This window comes from Stegodyphus dumicola, chromosome 10 (assembly GCF_044657685.1).
Source record: "Stegodyphus dumicola isolate Sdum_Otavi_A_Nest chromosome 10, ASM4465768v1".
Lineage (NCBI taxonomy): Eukaryota > Metazoa > Arthropoda > Arachnida > Araneae > Eresidae > Stegodyphus > Stegodyphus dumicola.
Window position 1 is genome coordinate 100808767 of NC_140777.1, and position 22730 is coordinate 100831496.

The following is a 22730-nucleotide window of genomic DNA, read 5'->3' on the forward strand; positions in this document are numbered from 1 at the left end:
TCTAGCATCTGTATTAAATCCAGTTTCTATAAAACTGAATCAAGAGTTGAACCTTAGTTGACCTACTAATGTTGTCAAGATTTGAAACCTGGGTTTGTCTAATGTTCAGAAATTTTACTGCTAAGTTGCTGGTAAGTCATAATTTTTCAACCAGAGCAACTGAATTAAATGTAATTAAAAGGTCAAATATGTTACAAAAATAAATCATTAGATTAAATTTTTATGAATTACTGCTTATTTTCATTAAAGAGTATTTACAAATTTTCTTTCAAGAGTAGAACAGTATTAAATTTTAAACTTTAACAACAAAAATAATAGCTCAAACTTTAATTCAACTTAAATTATTAACAGAAAAAACATAAATGCAGAATATAATGCTGTGATAAGGTGGCATAAAGGTTCTTTGTCTAGGATGAGTAATTTCAGAGTGCAACAATTTTCATCAGTGGTGACATCCGGTGCCTTTGTTAATGATTCCGGTTGCAGCCTCGAAGGTCACTCCAGTGCACAAAGAAGTAAAAGAAGTCTTTTCATCAGGGTCAGGAGATTCACTTTTTTAGGTATGAGTGAAAGAATCTCCCTCACCCCCTGGGAGTCAGTGCAAGTAAACACAGGGAGATATATAAGGAGAGGTGGTTTCCTGAGAAAAGGGAGAACTTTCCTGTTTAGAGCTATGGGCATGTTGGCCTGCAAAGAGTGGTGAGGTGGTTTCCTGAGAAGAGGGAGAACTTTCCTGTTTAGAGCTATGGGCATGTTGGCCTACTAAGAACGATCATTCCTCATGTATAATGCATTAGAGCATTTTTCATATAACAAAATTCTGAAATTACGGGACTAAATGTATCCAAGTCCCATACTGTCAAGATTTGCAACAGCTAATGTTTTTATTTCATTAAAATTCATGTTATTGTTAGAACTTGAGTTAGAAGTTCATTTCAACCATGTTTCATAACCCAGGGTTTGCGTAGCGGTTTTGGCCACTACACTACAATTTGTATAATAAAAAAGCAAAACTTTGCCATTACAGAAGTACATTTAAAGATGTTTGTCATACATAAAAATTGGATGAATGAAATATTTATTTATAACCTAATATAATCATTCTATCATTCTTCAATGAAATATTTATTTATAATCTGATAACTTTGGTTAATTGTCATAACACTTCAATTTTAAAACTGTTTTATTGATATTTAAAGTCTTATAATTTCTTTTCTGTAGTCCCTTCCAAATGAAAGTGAAGCCTGCTGTCGAACCAAAAAATGTAAAACTTTCAGGGCCTGGATTACAAAACAAAGTACCAGCAAGTATTCCTGTTGAATTCACAATTGATACTAGAGAAGCTGGTCATGCTGAACCTGAAGTTGCTATTAAGGTATGTTGATCTTTATTCATGCATTATTTATTTTCATAAATTTCAAGTTTAGTTATTCAAACTTGTTTTATTCTTTTCTATCCCTTCCTTTTTCCTTTTTTTTTTTTTTTTTTTTTTAAAACAACCAACCTCTTTTCTTTTAAACCTATAAACATTTGTTGGAGGCCTTGGTTCTGTTTATCTTTGTATTATAACAAATAAAAATTACTGCCCATAATATTGAAAATAATTCTTAAACTATATCATACAACATTAAACAAGCTATGTGAAAATTTCAGTTTTTCATTATTATTACTTTGGTGAAAAATTTCTGTTTCAGAGTAATATGCATATTTTTTTTTCCCCTTTAAAACTCTTTGTGTTAGTTGTACTTCAATAATTGAAGAACTAGTCTATTTTCTGTAAATTTTTATAAATGAAATTTTTTGTAAATCTTTTAAAATTGATTATTTTTGCTGAAGAATTGCTTTTTGTTTCTACTTATTAAATCTTCTTATATCTGAGAACCATTATTTAAAAAAAATTTTCCAAATATTTCATGTGTTCTTTCATAATTTTCAGAGACCCGATGGTAAGCCACTGAAAGCAACTGTTGTGAATAATCATGATGGTACTTATAAAGTAAAATATGTTCCTGAAGATGTTGGGCCCCATAAAGTTTCTGTGAAATATGGTGGGCAAGAGGTTCCAAATTCTCCTATTACTGTTAACAGTTATGCTGTTGGTCATGCTGAAAAATGTAAAATAACAGGTAAGTGAAATTTATTTGTTGTATTAAAAAAGTAATTATTATATCTTTACAGCTGGCAATGCTGTTTGTATACTTTATTTAGATAATTTTGGTCCATCTTTCAGTAAACATCATTACATTGCAGGTCATTGTCTGAATGATATTGCCTTTAATTCTCTCTTTTCATAGGATGAAGCACATGGCAATTCCTTTCTGCTAAGAAATTGTAGACCCAACATTTGCCTCAGGCTACAGTTTTGTACATCTAGTCATTTCCTTCTTTCACTTAATGATCTAGAAATTCAAGGGTTCGGAAATATTATTTTTTGTGTTGCTCTGGCAGTATTCAAGTCCCACCCATCAAACATGCACTTTTCAAAACTTCAGACGTTCTGAGCTGATGTAATATATGTGAAGTGTGCCATAATTTTGTCAACTATCGGTTACGTTTTCAGTTCCTTAACATCATTAATGCTGGCATTCATCTTTGAAGTTGGAATTGTCTGTAATCATGTTCAGCATTCATTTGTACATTCTCAAAAATCGCACATTGGTGCAAAATTGCTTTATAACCATAAATTTCATTCAATTAATGATTAATTTCAGTGTGGGTGCACCTTCTTTTCTACAGAAAACAGTCAAAGTTCTAATTTGGACATTGATTCCACCTGATCCTTTTTAAGTATTCATATTCATAAAGCCATTCAAGAAATTATGACTGTTCTTCTAGGCCTTAAAGATGGATTTGGAATTTAAGTACAGAAACTCCCCACTTTACAAATCAGTTACATTCTGAATGACAGTATGTATCATGAATTTATTCATAGAAGGTTTGTTATGCATATTTCTTACACTCGTGAGATAGTAACTATAAATACTATCAAGTAAACAAAAACACTAAAACAAATAAATGATATAATTTAAATATACAGTACATGATAAATAAAAAATTATAAATAAATTATAACTTTATTATCTAGCATATACCATGGATTGTCATCATTAAGATATGTGGATGGGGTGAGGAATGTAAGCTAGTAAATGCTTACATGGGTGGAGATGAGTCAGTGTCTGGAGACTCATCAACAAGTCAGGGAACATTTGTAATGAGAGGTGGAAGAAGTTAGCATGTGAGATGGGCCAGTAGTCCTGGTTTTTGAAGTATGTTTCTTAGGAAAGTAAGTGTCTAAACATGTCTGAACTGGTTTTCCTTTCTTTATATCATAAAAAAGACGAGAGCACTGTATGGCATCATGCACAGCAGACTTTAATTTAAAAATCCTCTCAGAATTAGGGTTTTGATTTTCAAAAAAGCCTTCTTCAAACTTGGAAAATTGCTGTTGTCATTCACTTTGTATCGAGACAGGCTCTTCCTATCTCAGCTGCTGTTTAAGATGTATTTGATCTGCTGATTGCATCAGCATGAACCTTTGACATATTCATACATCCAATATTTTTCTTAATGTTTCCAATTATGCAATTTTTTTCTCAAGAATGATTCCAAGTTTTCAGTGATTCATACCATTTTTGTATGACATTAATCACTTCCATGTCTTTTGTTTCAAATGAAATATTTGTCACTTTTTTGCATTGTCATTATATGTGCTTTATTTTCTCTTTTCATTTACTATTTTCAATATTATTTATTTCCTTTTTTGATTCCAAACAAATTTAATTCTTTGAAAACAGGATTATTCATAGCTGTAAAAATTTGTGAAGTAAAAGTTTATGAAGTGGGGAGCATCTACAGGGTGTGCCAAAAAATGTATACGCACTTTAAACTGTCATAGAAAATTTATTTTCCAACCTTCAAGGTTAAATTTCTGAGAAAAGTAAGGCTATTGTCTAGTATGAAGAATAAGTATACTCTGATTAAACTGAACATTCCAAATGGTGTTTAAAGTAATTCTTCAAAATGGCAGCCTTCAGCATCGCTACATTTCTAAGTACGAGTCACAACTGATTCCATACTTCACACTAAAGCTCCCGATAGGATTTCTGCGCCCATCACTTGAATCTCATCCCAAAGTGTGTCAAGGTTATTTGGTTGGTGACAGTGCACCTCATCTTTTAATATGCCCCATAAAAAAATCAAGCAGTGCAAGGCTTGGAGAGTTTGCAGGAAACTAGATTGGTTCCCTGAGTCCTATCCATTAGCCTGGTGCATTTTGATCCAGTTATGCTTCACATCCCTATGATAGTGCGGAGAAATGCCATCTTATTGGTAATAAAACTTGACATCACTGTACATTGCAGAATGGCAGAGAAAATGGAATCAGCAAACTGTATTGGGTATTTCTCTCCAGTTACAGTACCTTCAAGATGCAAAGGTCCAATGAGTACCTTAGGAGACAAAACACACAGCATATTTACACCAGGCAAATTCACAAGCTTCTCAACAGTAATGTGGGGATCATCTTTAACCTACACACAATTATGCCTTTTGACAGTTCTATTAAATTTAAATTGTGCTTCATCTGATCAAATAATGCTGCACATAAATCCCGGTTCACGTGTAAACATCTTCAAGATTCAAAAGGTGTGCACAGAAATCCTTTGAATACTTGGGTGCGGAGTATGGAATCAGTCATAACTTGTACTCAGAAGTTTAGAAGGTCACCATTTTGAATATTTACTTTAAACATCTTTTTTATCATTCAGTTTGACCAGAAAGAACATTTTTTTTTAACTGAACTATAGCTTACTTTGAAACTGAACTTACTTTTCCCAGAAACTTAACCTTATAAGTTGGAAAATAAATTTTCTATGACAGTTCAAAGTCTGCATATATTTTTCTGATGCATCCTGTATTGTTTCATTGCTAGCATTTACCTAAAATAAGTATTTGAGTTTTGATAAGTGTTTGCTGTATGCATTTAAATATATATATATATTAAATTCATGTAACCGATTACTCATTCTTATGATTATATTACACTAACAGTAATCTGTCATCATGTTATTTATTCTGGGAACGCAATGTACTGAAATTCACGAGATTAATAAAGTTCAGCTCTAGTGACTTGTAAAATTATTATAGGATAAAAAAAGTCTATTTAATGTTTTATTTATTCTTGAATGTTAGGCAGCAAAGTTTGAAAATATATTTATAGTATTAAATAATTTTTGAAAGATGATACTAAAAGTAGTTAAGACTGTAAATTGGACTTGGGATCACATTTCATGATTCTATTTCATTCACGAGTTGAGAGAGCATCATTTAAATCGAGAATATGCAAGTATATCACGTAAAGGACTTGAGTAACTCAAGAAGGAAAAGTTGCAATTGAAACACAGTAATATTTAATGAAGAAACTATTTACATTTTTGAAACACGAAATTTACATACAATATAAATTTCCTCATCATAGGGCCAAGATTAGTTTTATCAAGAACAAATATTATAATTGTTGATTACTGCCATGCAGCTGAAACAATTAATTTTCAAGCATCACACTTCAACTAAAAAAAAAAAAAAAAAAAAAAAAAAAAAAAAGAGGTTTTTCATTCTTTCTCTGCCGTTGGTCACATGACCTAGTCTGTGACAAACAAGATAAATAATAAAAGAAAAATTCACTCCATTGGGAGAAAAAAAGAATTTCAACAAGAACCATATTTAGTTTTTAGTACAGTGGAATGTTTCATCTGCTAGATTTCTTCCTATGATGCTTGGTTAATGTTTTAATTGAATTTGTATATCGGGCAGCTTTGTTCCAGTGGCACACTGGATATCTCAGATATTGAAAATTGTGTGGCAGTGTAGTATTAGTGTGCTTTTGATTGATTATATTTAATCCACTGTATTATATTATGTTATGCTTTTCATTTAAAAATTTGATAAACATTGAGAATTAAAATATGAACAGAATTAATATTGTTTTTTGAAATGTTAGGAAATATGATTTATGTTATGAACTATAAGTGCTTTTTTTATATAATCGTGTAGTATGCAATATACTGGTTTTAGTTATTTATTCATTTCTTAGATGGTGCTACTAAAACACTATTTTAAAATTCAAGTGTGCAGTAAAATGGTGGGCAAAAGAAATATTAAAAACAAAAATCAATTTTAGTGCCACTATCTAAAAAAAAAAAAAAATAACTAACTAAAAGCAGTAATATGATTAACCTTTTTAGTATAGTTGACTGTTTACACATTAGCTACATGATTATCCTTTTTTAATTTCATTGAACTATTAGTGCAATTTAAAAATGAAATAATTGTTTTCAGAGGGTATTCAGGAGAAGGTTGCTATTGGTGAGGAATACTGCATTACTGTTAATGCAGATCAAGCTGGAACTGGTGCAGTTACTTGTCATATTACTAGTACTAACACAACCAGTGATGTGGATATCAAAGTTGAAGATAATGGTGATGGGACCTTCTCAATTTTCTATTCTGTCAAAGAAGTTGGGGATTATACCATAAGTGTGAAATTTGGTGGTAATCCTGTACCTGGTGGCAGTTTTTCAACAAAGGTAAGATTTCATTATCACTTTTAATACCTGATCGCAAATTAAAGTAATTTTCTTTAAAATATAATTTCATTTTCTACACTATCCTGTCTTATATTTTTAGGTCTTAAGTATTTTCTATTTTTTAATTTATAAATTTCTATTTTTTAGGCCTTAAGTAATTGCGGGTTATATCCCATACATTTACATGATTATTTTGTAATACTAACCAACAGTTATGCGGGATTCTGACATTTAGTGCGACTCTCATAAATTTGCCTTCCGATTATAAATATAAATTCTTATGTAAAATACTTCACCAAATCTAAAATACCAATACAGTCAAAAGTCGTTAATACGGACTTGTCGGGACTTCGGCGATTCCGGATTATAGATCATCAGTTTAAATCTGGTAAGATGGCATGCAGAAATTATAAAATTAAAAATATGAAACCGTAATTTATGAAATAAAGAACAATTATGACCTAAAGGGTATCAAAATTTACAAAAAGAAAAAGCTTAATATTTATTTACTTTATTAAGCATTTCTTTCAATGTAAGTTGTTTTAAGTTGCTTCGTTTCATGTGATAATACTTTCTCTTTAATTCTATAAACAGACATAATTTCTTGTTCAGTTACAAAGTTCCGCTGTTCAAGTCCTATAATTGCTGTGTCGAGAATACTGACTAATTTGTCAATCGAAATTTTTTCGTTTTCAATAACCTCTGTGTCACTTTCTTCACTAATGGAAACGAATTATAATGACGAGGAACTTGATTTAAATCATCTCAAAGACGGAGTACATCGAGATGAAATACTACATTTAGTAAGGAATTATAAGCCAAATAAAATAAAAACATCTGCCCTGAAGATAAGGATAGTGCTGACAGATCAACTTCCAATTCATTGCGCGCCGCGTCGTTTCCCTCCCCCCGCAGAGCAGCGTGAAATTAATAAACATATTTCAGAATGATTAGATAATCAAAGTATATGCCTTTATCCATTTTTTTGCAGCAATTCCACTTTCTGTTTAATGGACTTCGAAACATATTTTCGCTTTGTAGATCCTTTACATATTATAGTAAATATATATTGGAAATTCTATTTGACATAATCGAAAGTTCAAGCTTACTTTTATAAAATTGCTCTAACAGTCTGCAAAAAATAATAAGCCGGATCCAATTCGAAGATTAAGGAACAACGCAATCTGCAACATTAAATGAATTAGATAATTTTAGCTTAGCTTATACCGTCCATTATACATTAAACGTGCATTCGTAAACGTATTAACGTATCATGCGCATGCCTACATGCATATTCGCAGCCGTAAAGGTCTTAGCATATTGTGTGTATCTGTCTTGAAGTGCACGATTCAAACCGTGTAACTGTGCTTTGTAATTCAGCATTCATTATTTGATCTGGATAAACCGTTTCATAGTACACCATGTCGATTTGATCTCCCCAAATGCACTACATAATTTTCTTGCCATGGCTATCTGGTATTGATGTTGATGGTTTTCAATGAATGCACCTATGTTTTCATGCAAAAAAAAAAAAAGTGAAATGACTTCCATTTCTGACTTTGAAGCAACGTTTGACAAATGGTTAAGTATTTCATAACATCTTTCTGTCAATTCATACAGTAACCATTTTCCTAATTTCTGAATTATCTCAATTACTTTTAAACATTTATGAACAGTTTATGCATCCACATTTAGTCTTTCAGTCTGAGATTTAGTGTTTCAGTCGCATTTAAGTGTCTGAGATGAATCTTCTGTCAGGTCTCTAACTGTCCATTGTCAATTTTTTTTCACTGACCATGATGCATTTTGTCACTCACCGCAAAATCATAGCCTTTGAATTATTGAAACCAATTCTGCACACTTTGTTTTCGACAAGCATGTTCTCCATATATGCTTCCTCTACCAAACAACATTCCACAGCAGATTTCTTGATATGAAAGAAAGGGAGTAAGACTTTTCACAAATGCTGTTTTGTAGATACAAGCCCCCGCCCCATGATCAAGGATAAATATGTTCTTTTCACTCCACTCGAAAGTCACACACGTATATGGAAGCATAATGTTTCTACTGTTAAATACATCTTGTGTCACTGTTCATTATGCATCTTGTGTCACTGTTCATTATGCATCTTGTGTCACTTGTGTTAAATACATCTTGTGTCACTGTTCATTATTCCAGTACACCTACTGCTCTCTCTGAGTCAACAGTAAGAATTCAAACTCCTTATAAATAACAATTAAATTAGAAATTGACTTTCTTAACCATCTGAGTGGTACAGCCATTTGGATCTGCTTATGGAGACCTTTTAAACAGCTTTTATTAGATAAATTTCTATAATTTCTTATTTTAGTCTGTTTTCACAAACTTATATTCATCAAGATGTTATTTACGTTATTAAAGAAAGTAAGAAACCAAAATATCTTAAATAAATTCTAATATATACCAAGTGACAAAAAAAAAAAAAAAAAAAAAAAATTGAGGAGATAAAGGCAGTCATGCTACTCTGGGGGTTAAAGAATGACTGATTTTGATTCAGAAAGAATAAATTATTATTCAGTGATAAATTTTACTATTTGCTAAATTATTTAACAAAATTTTTAAAAAATAATGACAAATAATTCCCGATTTCCCTTATACATAAGAATGTATGTAATTAGCATGTTTAATAAATGAAATATATATGTACATAAATTATATATTTTTAACAACTAAATGTCTTAAGGCAAATAAAAAATCAGGTAACCAAAAGTGTTCAGCTTCATAAATGGCTAAAATGAAAGACGTTTTGATATTTTCCTTTTGATATTTGCTGGACATGCATTAATATTAATTTAGCAATTTAACATTGAAGTCATGTATGATAATGAAACAGTGACATTCATAAATTACCATAAAAGTAGTGAAACAGAGCAAATAAAATTTTAGTACTTCTTTCGAAATCTAGTATATTTTATTTCCTTAAGTTAGGAATAATTTTTACTAGGTAGTCATTCTGCGTAGTAAGCTTAGAGGATGATCAAAGTAACAAGAGGGGCAGGTAAGCATGATAATGAATATAAAAAGCATTTGTATTACATAGGCATTAAGAGAATGGTAGTAATGAAATGAATGGAATATTTCTTGTGAAATCATGTCTGAAAATATTTTTGTAGTTACTTATACAATATAAAATAACTTCTAAGCAGCATATTTAAGACTTAAGAAAAAGAGTAGTTTTGATATAGTTAACCAGTGATTAGGTAATTTTTAAAGCTGCTTATATGTTTGATTTTTTTTCTAAAAACTTAAATACAAATTTATATATGATTTTAAAGTCATAATCAATGGATATTTTAACAAATTTTTTATTAAAGGCAAATTGCAGGAAAATCTCTTCAAAAATCAGAATATTTTTAGCTGAATGTGTAAAAATTATTGATAGTGATGCATTTTTATTACGTACTTCAATTTTTAAAGTAAAGTTAAATATACATACAACAAATGAAACGCAAGAACTAAAACATAAGAAAGTGAGAAAAATAGATATTTCTTAATGAGAGAGAATTATATGTGCACAAAATAAAGGTATTTTGTTCATTGCATTAGAGACAAAGAATTAAAAATGTAGAAACTTTTGTCAAGATAACAGGCATTTAAAACTGTTTTTTTATGAAATAGAAATTAGTTTGAAAATATTTAAACTATCATTATAAATAAGAAAATTAAGATATTGTATTTGCCAAGGTTTTTATATAACATAGCTCCTTTCATTAGCGGCAGACTTCTTTTTTAAGCTCATAGCCCTTAAGTATTTATTAATAAAGGATAAGTGGAGAATTGTTTTGACTGCAGCTTGTAGAAGTTCTCAGAAGGCATTTTTTATTCTTTTAGGTTCTATAAAACTCAGAAAGCTTTGGAAAATTAAAATGAATTAGATTTTTAATTACCATTTATTCTGCAGAAGTTTTGCAGATTTTAACCTCTGGAGTTTGGAAGTTGGTTTATGTACGAATTCGAAATGATTTACAGATAAAAATCCTTACCCAGCCCTTTAATTTTGTAATATTTGCTCATAAATTTAGACTTCCAATTACAAAAATGTTTTAAATTAATAAAAGGTTCATGTTTTCAGATATTTAAATTAAAAAAATATTTTATTTAAAAGATTAAGTCTAACTTATTGTATATTCTTCTGGTTCCTATACTTATGTTTGGAAAAATTACGTATTCTTTACAAAAAAAAAAAAAAAAAAAAAAAATAAAACATAAAAAGTTTGACTCCTCTTTAAACAAAAATTGATTGTGATATCTGATATTGAATTAGGTAATTACATGCAAGGGGCACATGCAAACAGAAGGTTAAATGTTTGCAGTTATACATAACTAAAAACAAAAAAATTCATTTAGGAAAAGGTATCTGATGTTAAGCAATTATGTGACGAGCATTGCTATGCAGATTATTCTGAAAAATATTGGTCAATATAATTTTTTTTTCAAAATGGAGATCTTATTCCCAGAATTTTAACAGAATTCATGTTCTATTAAATACTGGGAGGCTTAAGTGTTGGCACATAGTTACCTTATAATATTATTTGCACTGATTAAAAATTAAATACATTTGTACCTTAATACATTATTGTACGACTCCTAGTTTATGATTCTAAACTAATAAAACTTCAAACGACATTATAAATATAGAAAATATTTTAGAATATGTAAAAATAATAATTAATTAAAAATTAAATACATTTGTACCTTAATACATTTTTGTATGACTCCTAGTTTATGATTCTAAACTAGTAAAACTTCAAACAACATTTAAATATAGAAAATATTTATAATGTATTTGTGAACGTTGAAAACTTATAAATTATTTGTGTGAAAAGTTTTTGCCATAACAAATTAACAAAATTAAAAATTAAAGACAAAAGAATATTATTGAATGGAATCTACCTGGGATTATTCCAATTAGTTTATTAACAGACCTCTCAGTATAAATTTAAAATAATGCCAAAGATAGCAAATTTTGAAATAAAATAGCTTGGTCAGTTTTTTTTTTTTTTTTCATATGAGAATCAAATATTTTGTATTTTATTTTTTATAGCGAGTACAAAATTTTCTTAAATATAAATATAGCGATCAAAGAAATTTATAAAAAGGTAGATTTTGTACTTTATACCAAATAAACTTTTAAAATTTTAAATTAGAAAACATGAATCTTTGCCTCGTTTAAAAGCCTTTAGCTGTTGGAAGTATGTCTACCATTAGCACTTGCGATAATAAAGGCCAGGTAATGACTTTTTTGGACATGGTGTATAGTAAAATTAACTATATCTGTGCACGTTTATCTTTATCAAATGTATTCAGTAATTTGGTAGTATGTAGAAAAAAATAATCTTCCAGATGTAATTTTTATCTGGAGTAAGGAATTTAAACCACTGAAATCCATCAAAGTATAAAGTTACGTCCAGCTTAATACTTACAGCTTCAATGCTTTGGACATCTCTTACTTGTGCAACATTATGGGGGGGGAAAAAAAAAAAAACTGTGTGCAACACTTAGTCCTAACAAGGGAAGCTCACTATTTTGGGCTCATTTCATTCCATATTTATATAGACTTTGAAATAAATGCTTTTCAAGTGAGGATTTTAAAAATGAAGAAGAAGATCGAGTTTAAATCTGTAAGTCAGGTGTTCTCAACTGGTTGTACGCAAGAGAAAAGTAGGTGGTATGCAAAGAAGCGAGATATTTTTAACTGCTAAATTCAAAAATTAAAACCCCAACATCCTGATTGAGTTTTTTTTTTCTCTAACACTCATACATTTATGCGATCTGAGCTTTGTTCAATAGTGGTGGTAGTAGTAACAGGGTTCGTACGGTCCTTAAAAGTCCTTAATTTTTCAAAAATGATTTTTGGTCCTTAAAAGTCCTTAATTTTGGCCAAAATGAATAATCGGTCCTTAATTTTGCTCATTTGACATTTCTTATCATTTCTAATGATTGCCATTCTATGTGTGAATTGCGATTTCTCGTGAATATGGAATTAAAATTGCACGGCTCTTAACCAATCTGTTGGCGGATTTGCGTTGCAAACGATTTAAAAAAAAAAAAAAAAAAGCTACCCTAACGAAAGTATTGGTGTCTGATTGGCTATTCACCCAATCTTTTGAAACAGGTGTTATCCATAAATTTAGGCAGATTGTGACGAAAGCGTGAAGGCGGAAGTTGTTTAAGAGGCGAAAGTGATGATGAAGGTGCTCGAGAAAAAAAAAGGGGGGTGGGATTCTGAAAATATTTTCCAAAATTAGAGCAATCCCAACCTGGAAGGCCACAACCCTTCCGATGCCAATAGGAACGAGATGCCTGGAAAGTGCATTTTCAATAAACTGTGGCTTCATCAAGCTGACTACAAAGACTGGATATTGATGGATGACAATCCTTATAAAGCTAAATGTGGTTTTTGTTTGAAACAAATTGAAATTTCTATAATGGGAAGTCAGCGCTGAAAATTCACATGAAAATTAAGTTCCGTTTTATCATTTCAATTTGTTTTTACACGGTTTTGCTTAGCTTAATTTCTGTGTTTGTTTCAATTAAGCCGTAAATTAATTTTTTATCACCTTCTACGGAGTTTATTCTCTTTTTCACATATTATATGTATGGGATATCAGGATTATGAGTTTATTTCTGCGGAGGGTCTGTTATCGATTTCGCGGGAAATCTGTTGGCTCCATTTCGATTTTAGGTCGCCAAGGGCAAATTCGGTAACGTTAGCCGAGAAAAAGTGAAGTTCGGAAATACGTTTTGAAGCTTCAATAGACAATTATGTATTTGGTTTAATCCTGTGCTGTTGATAGTAATGCATTATTTTTGCTAATGGCGATACAATTATTAGTTGAAAACAACTAACTAATTAAAAAATTTTTAATATTTTAAAGCTGAAAACAACTAATTAAAACTAATTTTCCTGAATTAACTAGATGCAAAATTAACTTTCATAAATTACTAAAAAGTTATTGGGTAGAAGTTTAACTGAAAATATACATTCCGTATATATATATATATATATATATATATATATATATACACTTTGTACTGCATATATATATATGCAGTACAAAGTCCGAGGTCGGGACTTCGGCGATCCCAGATTTGAGATTTTTCCGGATATTAGATCATTTTAAATCTACTAAGATGGCAGGTAGAAATTATAAAATTGAAAATATGAAATCGTGATCTATGAAATAATGAAGCATTTATGATTTAAAGGGTATCGAAATTTACAAAAGAAAATAGCTTAATATTTATATGTTTACTTTATTAAACATTTCTTTCAATGTGAGTTGTTTGATTTGTTTTCTCTGCTGATACTTTAGACTAATACTATAGACAAATAATTTCTTGTTGAGTTATTAAGTTCCATTGTTCAAATCCTGTAATTGCTGTGTCGAGAATTCCGAATAACTTGTCAATCAAAATTTTTTCTCGTTCAGTAACCTCTCTGTTACTTTCTTAACTATCGGTAGCTGTATTTTCTGGATTTAGAACCATACTACAGATTTCGCCCTCCGTTAATTGATTGATGATTGGGGCATTGTCATTGCAATGAAAAACTGTTTAACTTCCCTAAATTCTGCTGCCTGGTGCGGCCATGCGAGGCGCTGGTTCTGGCTTTATGTGAATAACAAATCAGTTATTCTTAATTCAAATAGCACTAAATATAATCGTTTGTCCTATGAGTATCATTAACAAAATCTATTTTTAGCATAAGGAAAGAAATTTCTGTTAAATCTCCCCTTGTCAACATTTTAGCGCATTAAACTTAAATCTGTAATCGGAGAATACTCTGTTATTTGGCGTCGCTGCATGAGTCATCACTCAAGTTGTCATCCGTTGATAAACATGCGGTGATGAAAGCAAAATACAATAAATAATGATTCGCGATTTCAGCATCAAGGATATAAAATATTAGTTGGTGTAAAATTAACAAATGTTTCGGTTTGAGATTATGCCAAGCAGATATGCAGCTATGGAGTCAAGTTACTAATCACACAAATTTATGCTAAAATAATTATTTCTTCAATAATGAGATATGTTATTTAGCGCCAAACTGAGATTAAGAATCGGGATTTCCGGCATGTTTTTTTATGATGAGGAAACAAATCTAATGCGCATGCGTAAAGCATACCCCTTCCCTCCAAAAAAGCCCTAAAAAATTGGTTGGTGGTGGCTTTGAGGTCCGGATTTTAGATCATTCCAGATATTGGATGTCCGGATCTCGGAATTTGTACTGTATACATACATACATACATACATATATATATATATATATATATATATATATATAGTAAAAAATGTATATTTTCAGTATACATTTCTTATTATATATATATTTACTATTATATATATATAGGTAGATAGATAGATACATTATATACATATTATATGCGATACTTAATTTTACTAATGCCTTGCATGTAATGCCCCTTTTAGCTGCAAAACATCTTTTCCTTCTCAACTGCAGAGTTTCTTCTAACAGTATCATGAATTTTGTCAAGTTAGAAAAACCATCTACTTCAGGAAAAGATGTAACTGCTAATTCACCATCAATAAGTGTAGAAAATAATAAAATAAGTTCTTTTCTTTTCAAATCTGAAGTTACAGATGCAGAAATATTGTGGGCTTTTAAGTGCATCAAAAGCCACTATTCTTTTAAATCGTGCGATGATATTGGGCCTTTATTCACTAAAATGTTCCCGGATAATTCCATTGCAAAATAGTTTTCATGTGGTGAAAAGAAATGTGCTTATATCTGTTATTTTGGTCTTGGCCCTTATTTTAAAACTTTGTAAAAATGCTGTAAAACTCAGCATTGTAAAAATGCTGAGTTTTTTACATTACTATTTGATGAGACTCTTAATCTGACAAATCAAAAGAAGCAACTAGATATTTATGTGAGGTACTGGCATCACGAAAATAAGGTCAGAACTCAGTACCTTACTTCTGCATTTATAGGGCATGTAAAAAGTGAAATTATTCTATCCAAATTTTATGAATGTGTTGAAAAACTAGACTTGTCAAAACTCTTACAAATATCGATGGATGGTCCTGCAGTAAACTGGAAATTTTATGATTTATTGCAACAGGACTTGACAAAGGAATATAACATTCAATGCTTGGCATTAGGGATATGTGGTTTACACATTCTTAACAATGCTTTCAAGCATAGGATGTCATCCACTGGCTGGGACATTTCATCATTCTTATCCTCCTTATATTGGATTTTTAAAGATTCTCCTGCAAGACGTGAAAATTTTTTAAGTATATCTGGCTTAAAAAAGCTACCTCTGAAGTTCTGCTTTTACCGATGGTTGCAAAATGCCCCAGCAGTTGAAAGAGCCATTGAAATATGGGATGACTTGCTACTGTACATTAAAGAAGTTGAAATGGGAAAGTTTAAAAAAAAAATCATCGAAATCCTTCTCAAATATTTTGGAGGCAACTAAAGATATAAAATTAAATTTTTTTCTCTCTCTGTCGAAAATATTATTGCCTTTCCTTGAATATTATCAAAGTGATAAACCACTTATTCCCTTTTTTGCTTAAGATATCTTAAAACTTGTAAATGATTGCCTTCAACACTTTAAAATTTTGAAACTAGAATATTCAAAAATAACTAAAGCAGAAAATCTTTATAAATTTGATTTTAATGATCCAAATTGTTATAATGATAAAAGTAAAATTTATTTGGGATTCATTGCTGAGCAGTTAATGAATGATAAATGCCGCAAGGACATTTCACAAGCTGAAAGTTTTGCATTGAAACAAGGTCAACAATGTGTCTTAACAATAGTACAACACTTAATGTCTAAATGTCCAATAAATTATTCTCTTATTCGAAATGCATCTTGTATAGACCCGCGATTGATGGTTAAAAGTCCAGACAAAGCCCAGAACAAAATGAAAATAGTTCTAACGCTATTAATGCAGAATAAACGTGTTTTACAAGATGATTGGGATGAAATTCTGCTGCAGTTTGGAGAATAGTTAAGACAAATTTACATGAATTTTCTACTTTTGATCCTCAAAATCTTTCTCTTGACACATTTCTCACTTCTTATTTTCATGATTTTCACTATTCAAAGGTATGGAAAATGGTGAAAATGATTCTTATCTTGTCACATGGGCAGGCCTCTGTGGAAAGGGGCTTCTCTGTAAATAAAGCAATTGAAATTGAAAATTTAAGTGACTCATCATACATTTTTCAACACACAGTATTTGATTACATAAAATTTTCTGGAGTTGTTCTTAATATCGAAATTAATAAAGAAATGAGATCAGCAGCAGCTTCTGCAAGGTCTAAATATATGCAGTATTTAGAAGAACAAAAATCTTTAACTAAATCTGAAAATTCAAAGAGGAAAAGAAATATCATTGAGGAAGAAATTGATTATATGAAGCAGAAGAAAAAATTTCTTCAAAGGGACATTAAAGATATTAATGAAGAAGTAGATGCTTTAGCAGATGAAGCTGAGACCAGCATGAACATTGATTTGTTTATCAAAGCAATCTGTAATTTGATAGTAATCTGTAATCTGATAGTATTTGTTTATCAAAGCAAATGAACTTAGAAGAATAGTTAAAGAAAAGGAAATAGACATAAATAAATTAGATGTTAAAATAGCTGAAAAGATTTCAGATTTAAAAAAAGCACAAATGTTTTGTATCTTTTATTGTACAGTTTATTATTCTAGTATCTTTCAAAAAAACCAAGGAAATAAATTGTAATTGTAAAGCAGATTAAAATCAGTTATTTTAATCTGCAAAATATTCTTACTTTGTGATTATAATAGTAGTTGACTGTGTTTAAATAAATATCAAATAAGTTAATAATAATCATGTAAATCTCTAAAATAGTGACTGTTATTAGTGTAAAATACACTTATACATGTTTTTAAAGAAATTATGTTCCTAATTTAATGTTATCTACTTCATAACTTGTAGGGAGTTAGTTTAATTTTCAAAATTGTTTTATGGTAAGTATTAAAGTGAATTTAATAATAGTGCATAATACACACTTCTGTTAGTTTCTTAAAGTGAAATTACAAGTATGAAGTCAGTTGTATGGATAATTGCTTTATTCTATTTGTTTTTTTGTTTGCTGATAGGTCCTTAATTTTTTCTTTGATGGTCCTTAAAAGTCCTTAATTTTCATGTAAGGAAATGTGTACGAACCATGTAGTACTTTGTAGTGGTGGTACTAAAGGTTTTGGGTTTTTGTTTAAATGGTACGTGTTAGTCAAAAGGCTGAGAACCGCTGCTCTATGTGATAGTCATAGTATTATTTAAATTCTTATTTTTCATTAAATACCCTGATGGCATTGCAGCAAAATTGTTGGATTCGTGGTAAATGAAACTGATCTGTTTTACAGAGTATTACTGGAGTGCACTTTAATGTTTAAATGTGAAACAGTGGCTGGTTTTAAGAAATTAAAAGAAGGTGTTATTTAAATAACTGCTGCTTATTTTATGCTGAAATTATGTTCTTTCAAATATAAACTGAGAAACACTTTCTTGTCCAAGAAGCTTACTATGCAAGATGTTTAATAGACATCGCACAATTGGCCATGTAAAAGCATGCTCAGAGAATGAAATAGCTATCAAGAATGTAACACTCTGAAATTTTCCTTAAAACTGATAATAAAATTTTGTTACTTTAAATATGGGTTTAAAACAATACTTCTTGATGGGTTTCAAAGCAGAAAGTTAACATCTATAATTTTTTTAATGAATTTTTAAATTTCTGTACCTAATTTGTCATTTCGAGAATCTTTGTAATTGGCAATTACAAGAAGCTCGTTATTTTAGAAAGTAAGTCTGTAGCCACCTTTTTCAATCAGAATTTCCATGCCAAAGCTGCAAAATCGTTATTTCGAGAAAAATACATATCAGCGTTTGGCATGTCTGTGATTTTTGACAAAAAAAAAAAAAAAAAAAAAAAAAAAAAAAAACTGAATTTAAAATTCTAGAAAATAATTTGTTTCTTTTTAATATGGTTTAAAACTTTGAAAAAGAACCTAGAAAATGGATGCAATTGAAAATAGTAAAAAAGGCAGATCGGGAACTTAGTGAAGAACTGACATATAAATATATAATTGGGATTAAACAGTATTTAGATAAAATAAAAAAAGGTCTAGTAAATTGAAATCTTACGCTTAAGCAAATTTTTTAAAAATTATTTGAATTGCTACATTGGTCGTCTTTTCTGGTCATTTTCATTTTTGAGCATTCATTTGTTATAAACTCCTGTCGATTGTCTCCATTCTTAATTTTTTGCCAGTTTCCATTAATTAGCTTTCTTAAATAATGCAATAAATGAAATTTTGTAATGTAATAAATCTGAAGATCATGTAAATTTCAAATGATAGCGGAAAACAATAATTTGCTGCAATCAAGGGAAAAATACAATTCTTTTTGTTTTTTTATAATGTTTTGTTCCTGTAAAGGGGGCTTCTCTGGTAACACATTATACTTGTTGAAATGCAAGTATTACAGGTTGTCAGAATCGTATATTAACCTGTTGTTTTTACTTATTTTAAATTCTTTGTCCTTTTAATTTTTTTATTAAAGGCATTATATTTCTCACTATTCAAGATAAAATATTTGCTTCAGTTTATAACATACTGTCATCTTGACCATACTGTCATCTTATAACTTTAAAGAATTTATATGGGAAATAATTTTATTGAATACTGTTACTCGCTTTAAAGTGTACACCATATACACTTGATTTATGCTTAAAGGTTCGGATGTCGTGTAATTTTAGTTTTTAGAAATCTGAAGTAAAGGAAATAGTAAGAACTAATATTTTTTCCAAAAATTGGCAGTCGAAGAAAAATTTGTATGTAGAAAGGCTTGATGAATAATCATTGCAGATAAGGTATTAGATGTACAGTAATATCTAGATATAATTTAATACAAACCAGATTAGCGAAAAGTTTTGGTAGAAAATTGATTTATAGTTACACTGTTAAACAGAGATGGACATACGAATATCACCCATCTGGCCTATTGTTTCGTTATGAACGAAAAGAGTAATCAAAATTGTTTTATTAAGTTAGCATGTAATCGAAAATATTGTAAAAAAATAGCAATTTCTAGGTAGACAAAACTATTTAACGTAATTTATCCACTTGTTTTGCCCTTCGGAACTTAATTAACACCTTTATTATTGAAGCAAAATGGTAACATGGTAAATGTGAACTTTAAAATGCTTCATAAAATTTAATAATTTTTTAATTTAATAAAATTTAATAATTTTTAAAAGCATTCAATTTGGTAATTTCTGCACAAAAATGGCTTGGCAAAATTCTTTGCTTATTTTACTTGATTCAGACGATTAACTAGTTTATTAACTCATTAGTCTTTGACAACTCATGTCGCAATATTGTGTCCTTCAAGTAAATGTTTCTCTCAGTCGAATGTTACATCCAGATTATCAGCTTTTAATATCTTCATTCTAAGTTTTGTGGTTAACCTGTACAGGACTAGAAATGTTTAATTCTACAACTTCTTTCTTCATAAAGTATTGTTTGTATTAGAAAACTTAACTATATACACAAAATATTTATTATATAAAAAGTTAGAAAAGACATCCCGAGTATGACTCGGATACTCTTAAAATATTTGATATACTCATATATTTGTTGAGCAATTTAACTGCTAATGAAACATTCATGTGCAAAATTATGAGAAATAGCAAATCATGTCTATTTTTATGAAAGGTATTGAACCAAATGTACTAATTATGCTGCCGAAGAATTATGCGAATATTCTAAGTCGAATTCGTAACTGCACGCGTGCGTGTCTGCGAATCCATAATTATGGGGGGGGTATGTAAGCGCACGAGGGGTTTTCGGCGATTTGTATGCTTGTACTCTTTCTTGACATTCGCCGTGTTTCTCTCAAGAGTTGGGTAAATTTTATAAGATATCAAGTAAAATGAATAGCCACGAACGTTTGGATGGCGGAATGAGCTATAAAATTGGCGGCAGGTTGGAGGTAGGCAAATTACAAGCGCAGGTGGCTACAGAGCTCAAAGTAACGAGTATGCCAGAAGACCCGCTGTTTGCGTCCCGCCCACTGCACAAGAGAGCGCGCCTTGCATCAGATTTCAGTGCAACACCGCTCTTTTTTATAGATGAGATTCAGCCTCGACGCTGATTCTAAGCATACCTTGTATCTGGAGAGAACTGGAACATACCTTCTCTCCCTCATCAGAGAAAAAGATCATTACAGTGGTGTAATGGCTTAGACGCACACCCCTGCATGTGTTTGACAGAGGCTTCCTGACTGCTATGAGAACAGCAGTAAGGGAATGCTAAGGTATAGAATATGAGAGTAAAGAAATGAGGTATCGAAAAGAGATTTTGGAGTCCTATGTTCCACTTTTCAGGGACGCAGTTGGTCCTGGATTTCTGTTAATGGACGACAACGTTCGTCCACATAGGACTCAGATGGTCGACAATTATCTGGAATGTTAGGATATTTTCCGCATGGATTGGCCAGCTAGATCTCAGAGGGCAGTTTCATTTCGCCATCCCCTCTCTGAGAACCATCACGCAGTTGAAAACTGCTTTGCTGCAGGAGTAGGATCGACTGCCACAGGAACTTCTCAGCTGCCTCCTGTGTAGTATGCCGTCACGCTGCGCGACCTGTCTGGCTGTAAGAAGGGATCATATCCCATATTAGACTTATTTTCAGTTCGATATCACAACGTGGATTTTGAACTAGGATAATCACGTGTACATAAAATGACTTTTTAACAGTATATCTCTTTCTCTATTCTAAATGTACATTCATGCCGAATTTTATTCTATCCATTATTTCTTCATAAAGTGGATATAAAGGGCAAATTCTTGAAATTTTGCAGACAAGTGTGCTTTAGAACAATGGCGAAAATAGCTGTTAAAATAATGAATCGTGTAATTTCAATAATTTGACTTATTTTTAAGGGAGAAATAAAAGTACTTGCAGAACAAATTATTCAGAATAGTTTAACCTTAGCAGAATAGATTAGCATATATAAGCTCCTTTTAAGAATAATAAATTGTAATGTAAAATGCAGAATAACTTTATTAAAATATGTGTTTAAAATTATTTCATTAGGATTGAGGCATTTTTTACAAATCCTTAAGAGCTGGATGTTCTCTAGAATTTTCTTTTGGATCTTACCATCTTTGATTATTTTACGTGAAAAACATTCTTTCACTTGATACTAACCAGTAACATATATTTATTGTGAAGCATATTGATAAAAAACATGCGGAAGTTAGTGTGCAGTGGCTAGTTTTCGGTTTTTGTAGTATGGTTGATTTGCAGAGGATGCTGGATGCGTCTTGGCTGAGTTACCTGAAATAAAAATAGCATGGATAAAAGAATGTTTTTAGATTGCTTTTTGGAGCGATAAATGTCGTATTTCTTTTTCTTTTATTCTTACTGCTCTTAGTTTATGCGTCTGAGCGTTTTATTAATTTTCTTTATCCACATTCTTTAGTCTGTTTTTATTTTATTTAAAAAAAACTTTGTGCCAATGCTTTTTTTGTTTTCTGAGTATTTTGTGATAAAACAGATAAGGAATGCCTTCCTATGCTGAGCTTCAAGAAAAGTTTTGTAAGAACTCATATTATTTGTATGAATATGACTCATATTTACTTTACACTACATATTTGATTTAGAAAGTATAGGATTCAAATTCAAGTCGAACTACTACTATTCTGCGGCCATATTTACTCAGCCATGTATAGGCACATCAGATGCTCCAGGGAGCTTAAATGAGAGAATGCTTCCAAACACTTTCATTTTATTTTGAAGAATAAAGTTAGGTAATGGAATAGCTTGGTTATTTCGATAATAATAAAAGAAGTGTTAAGATAATAAAGTATTCTTAAATTCGTCTCTTAATAAATATTGTGCTCCCAAGGAAAAGATAATCTATTTTAAATTATTATAATTTATGAAGATACTCTTATAACACTAGTTTTGAAGCGTCTTTTCTCCCATCTTTTAAATTGGTCATGAAATTTAAATATTCATGATTATTATAAGACTGTTGTTCTCATGCTGTATGAATCGATGCTTAAATTTTTTTATAATCATAAATTTGAA

General features: G+C 30.4%; 1 protein-coding gene across 2 annotated transcripts in view; it reads left to right on the forward strand.

Annotated features, from left to right (window-relative positions):
• The window catches only part of LOC118189897 (filamin-A-like), a 341851-nt gene that overhangs the window by 219751 nt on the left and 99370 nt on the right, over nt 1-22730 (forward strand). For both annotated transcript variants that reach the window (XM_035360600.2, XM_035360601.2), the window contains 3 exons: nt 1222-1375; nt 1937-2126; nt 6337-6584. In XM_035360600.2, the coding sequence (XP_035216491.1) occupies nt 1222-1375; nt 1937-2126; nt 6337-6584 (592 nt within the window). The remainder of the gene's footprint in view (nt 1-1221; nt 1376-1936; nt 2127-6336; nt 6585-22730) is intronic.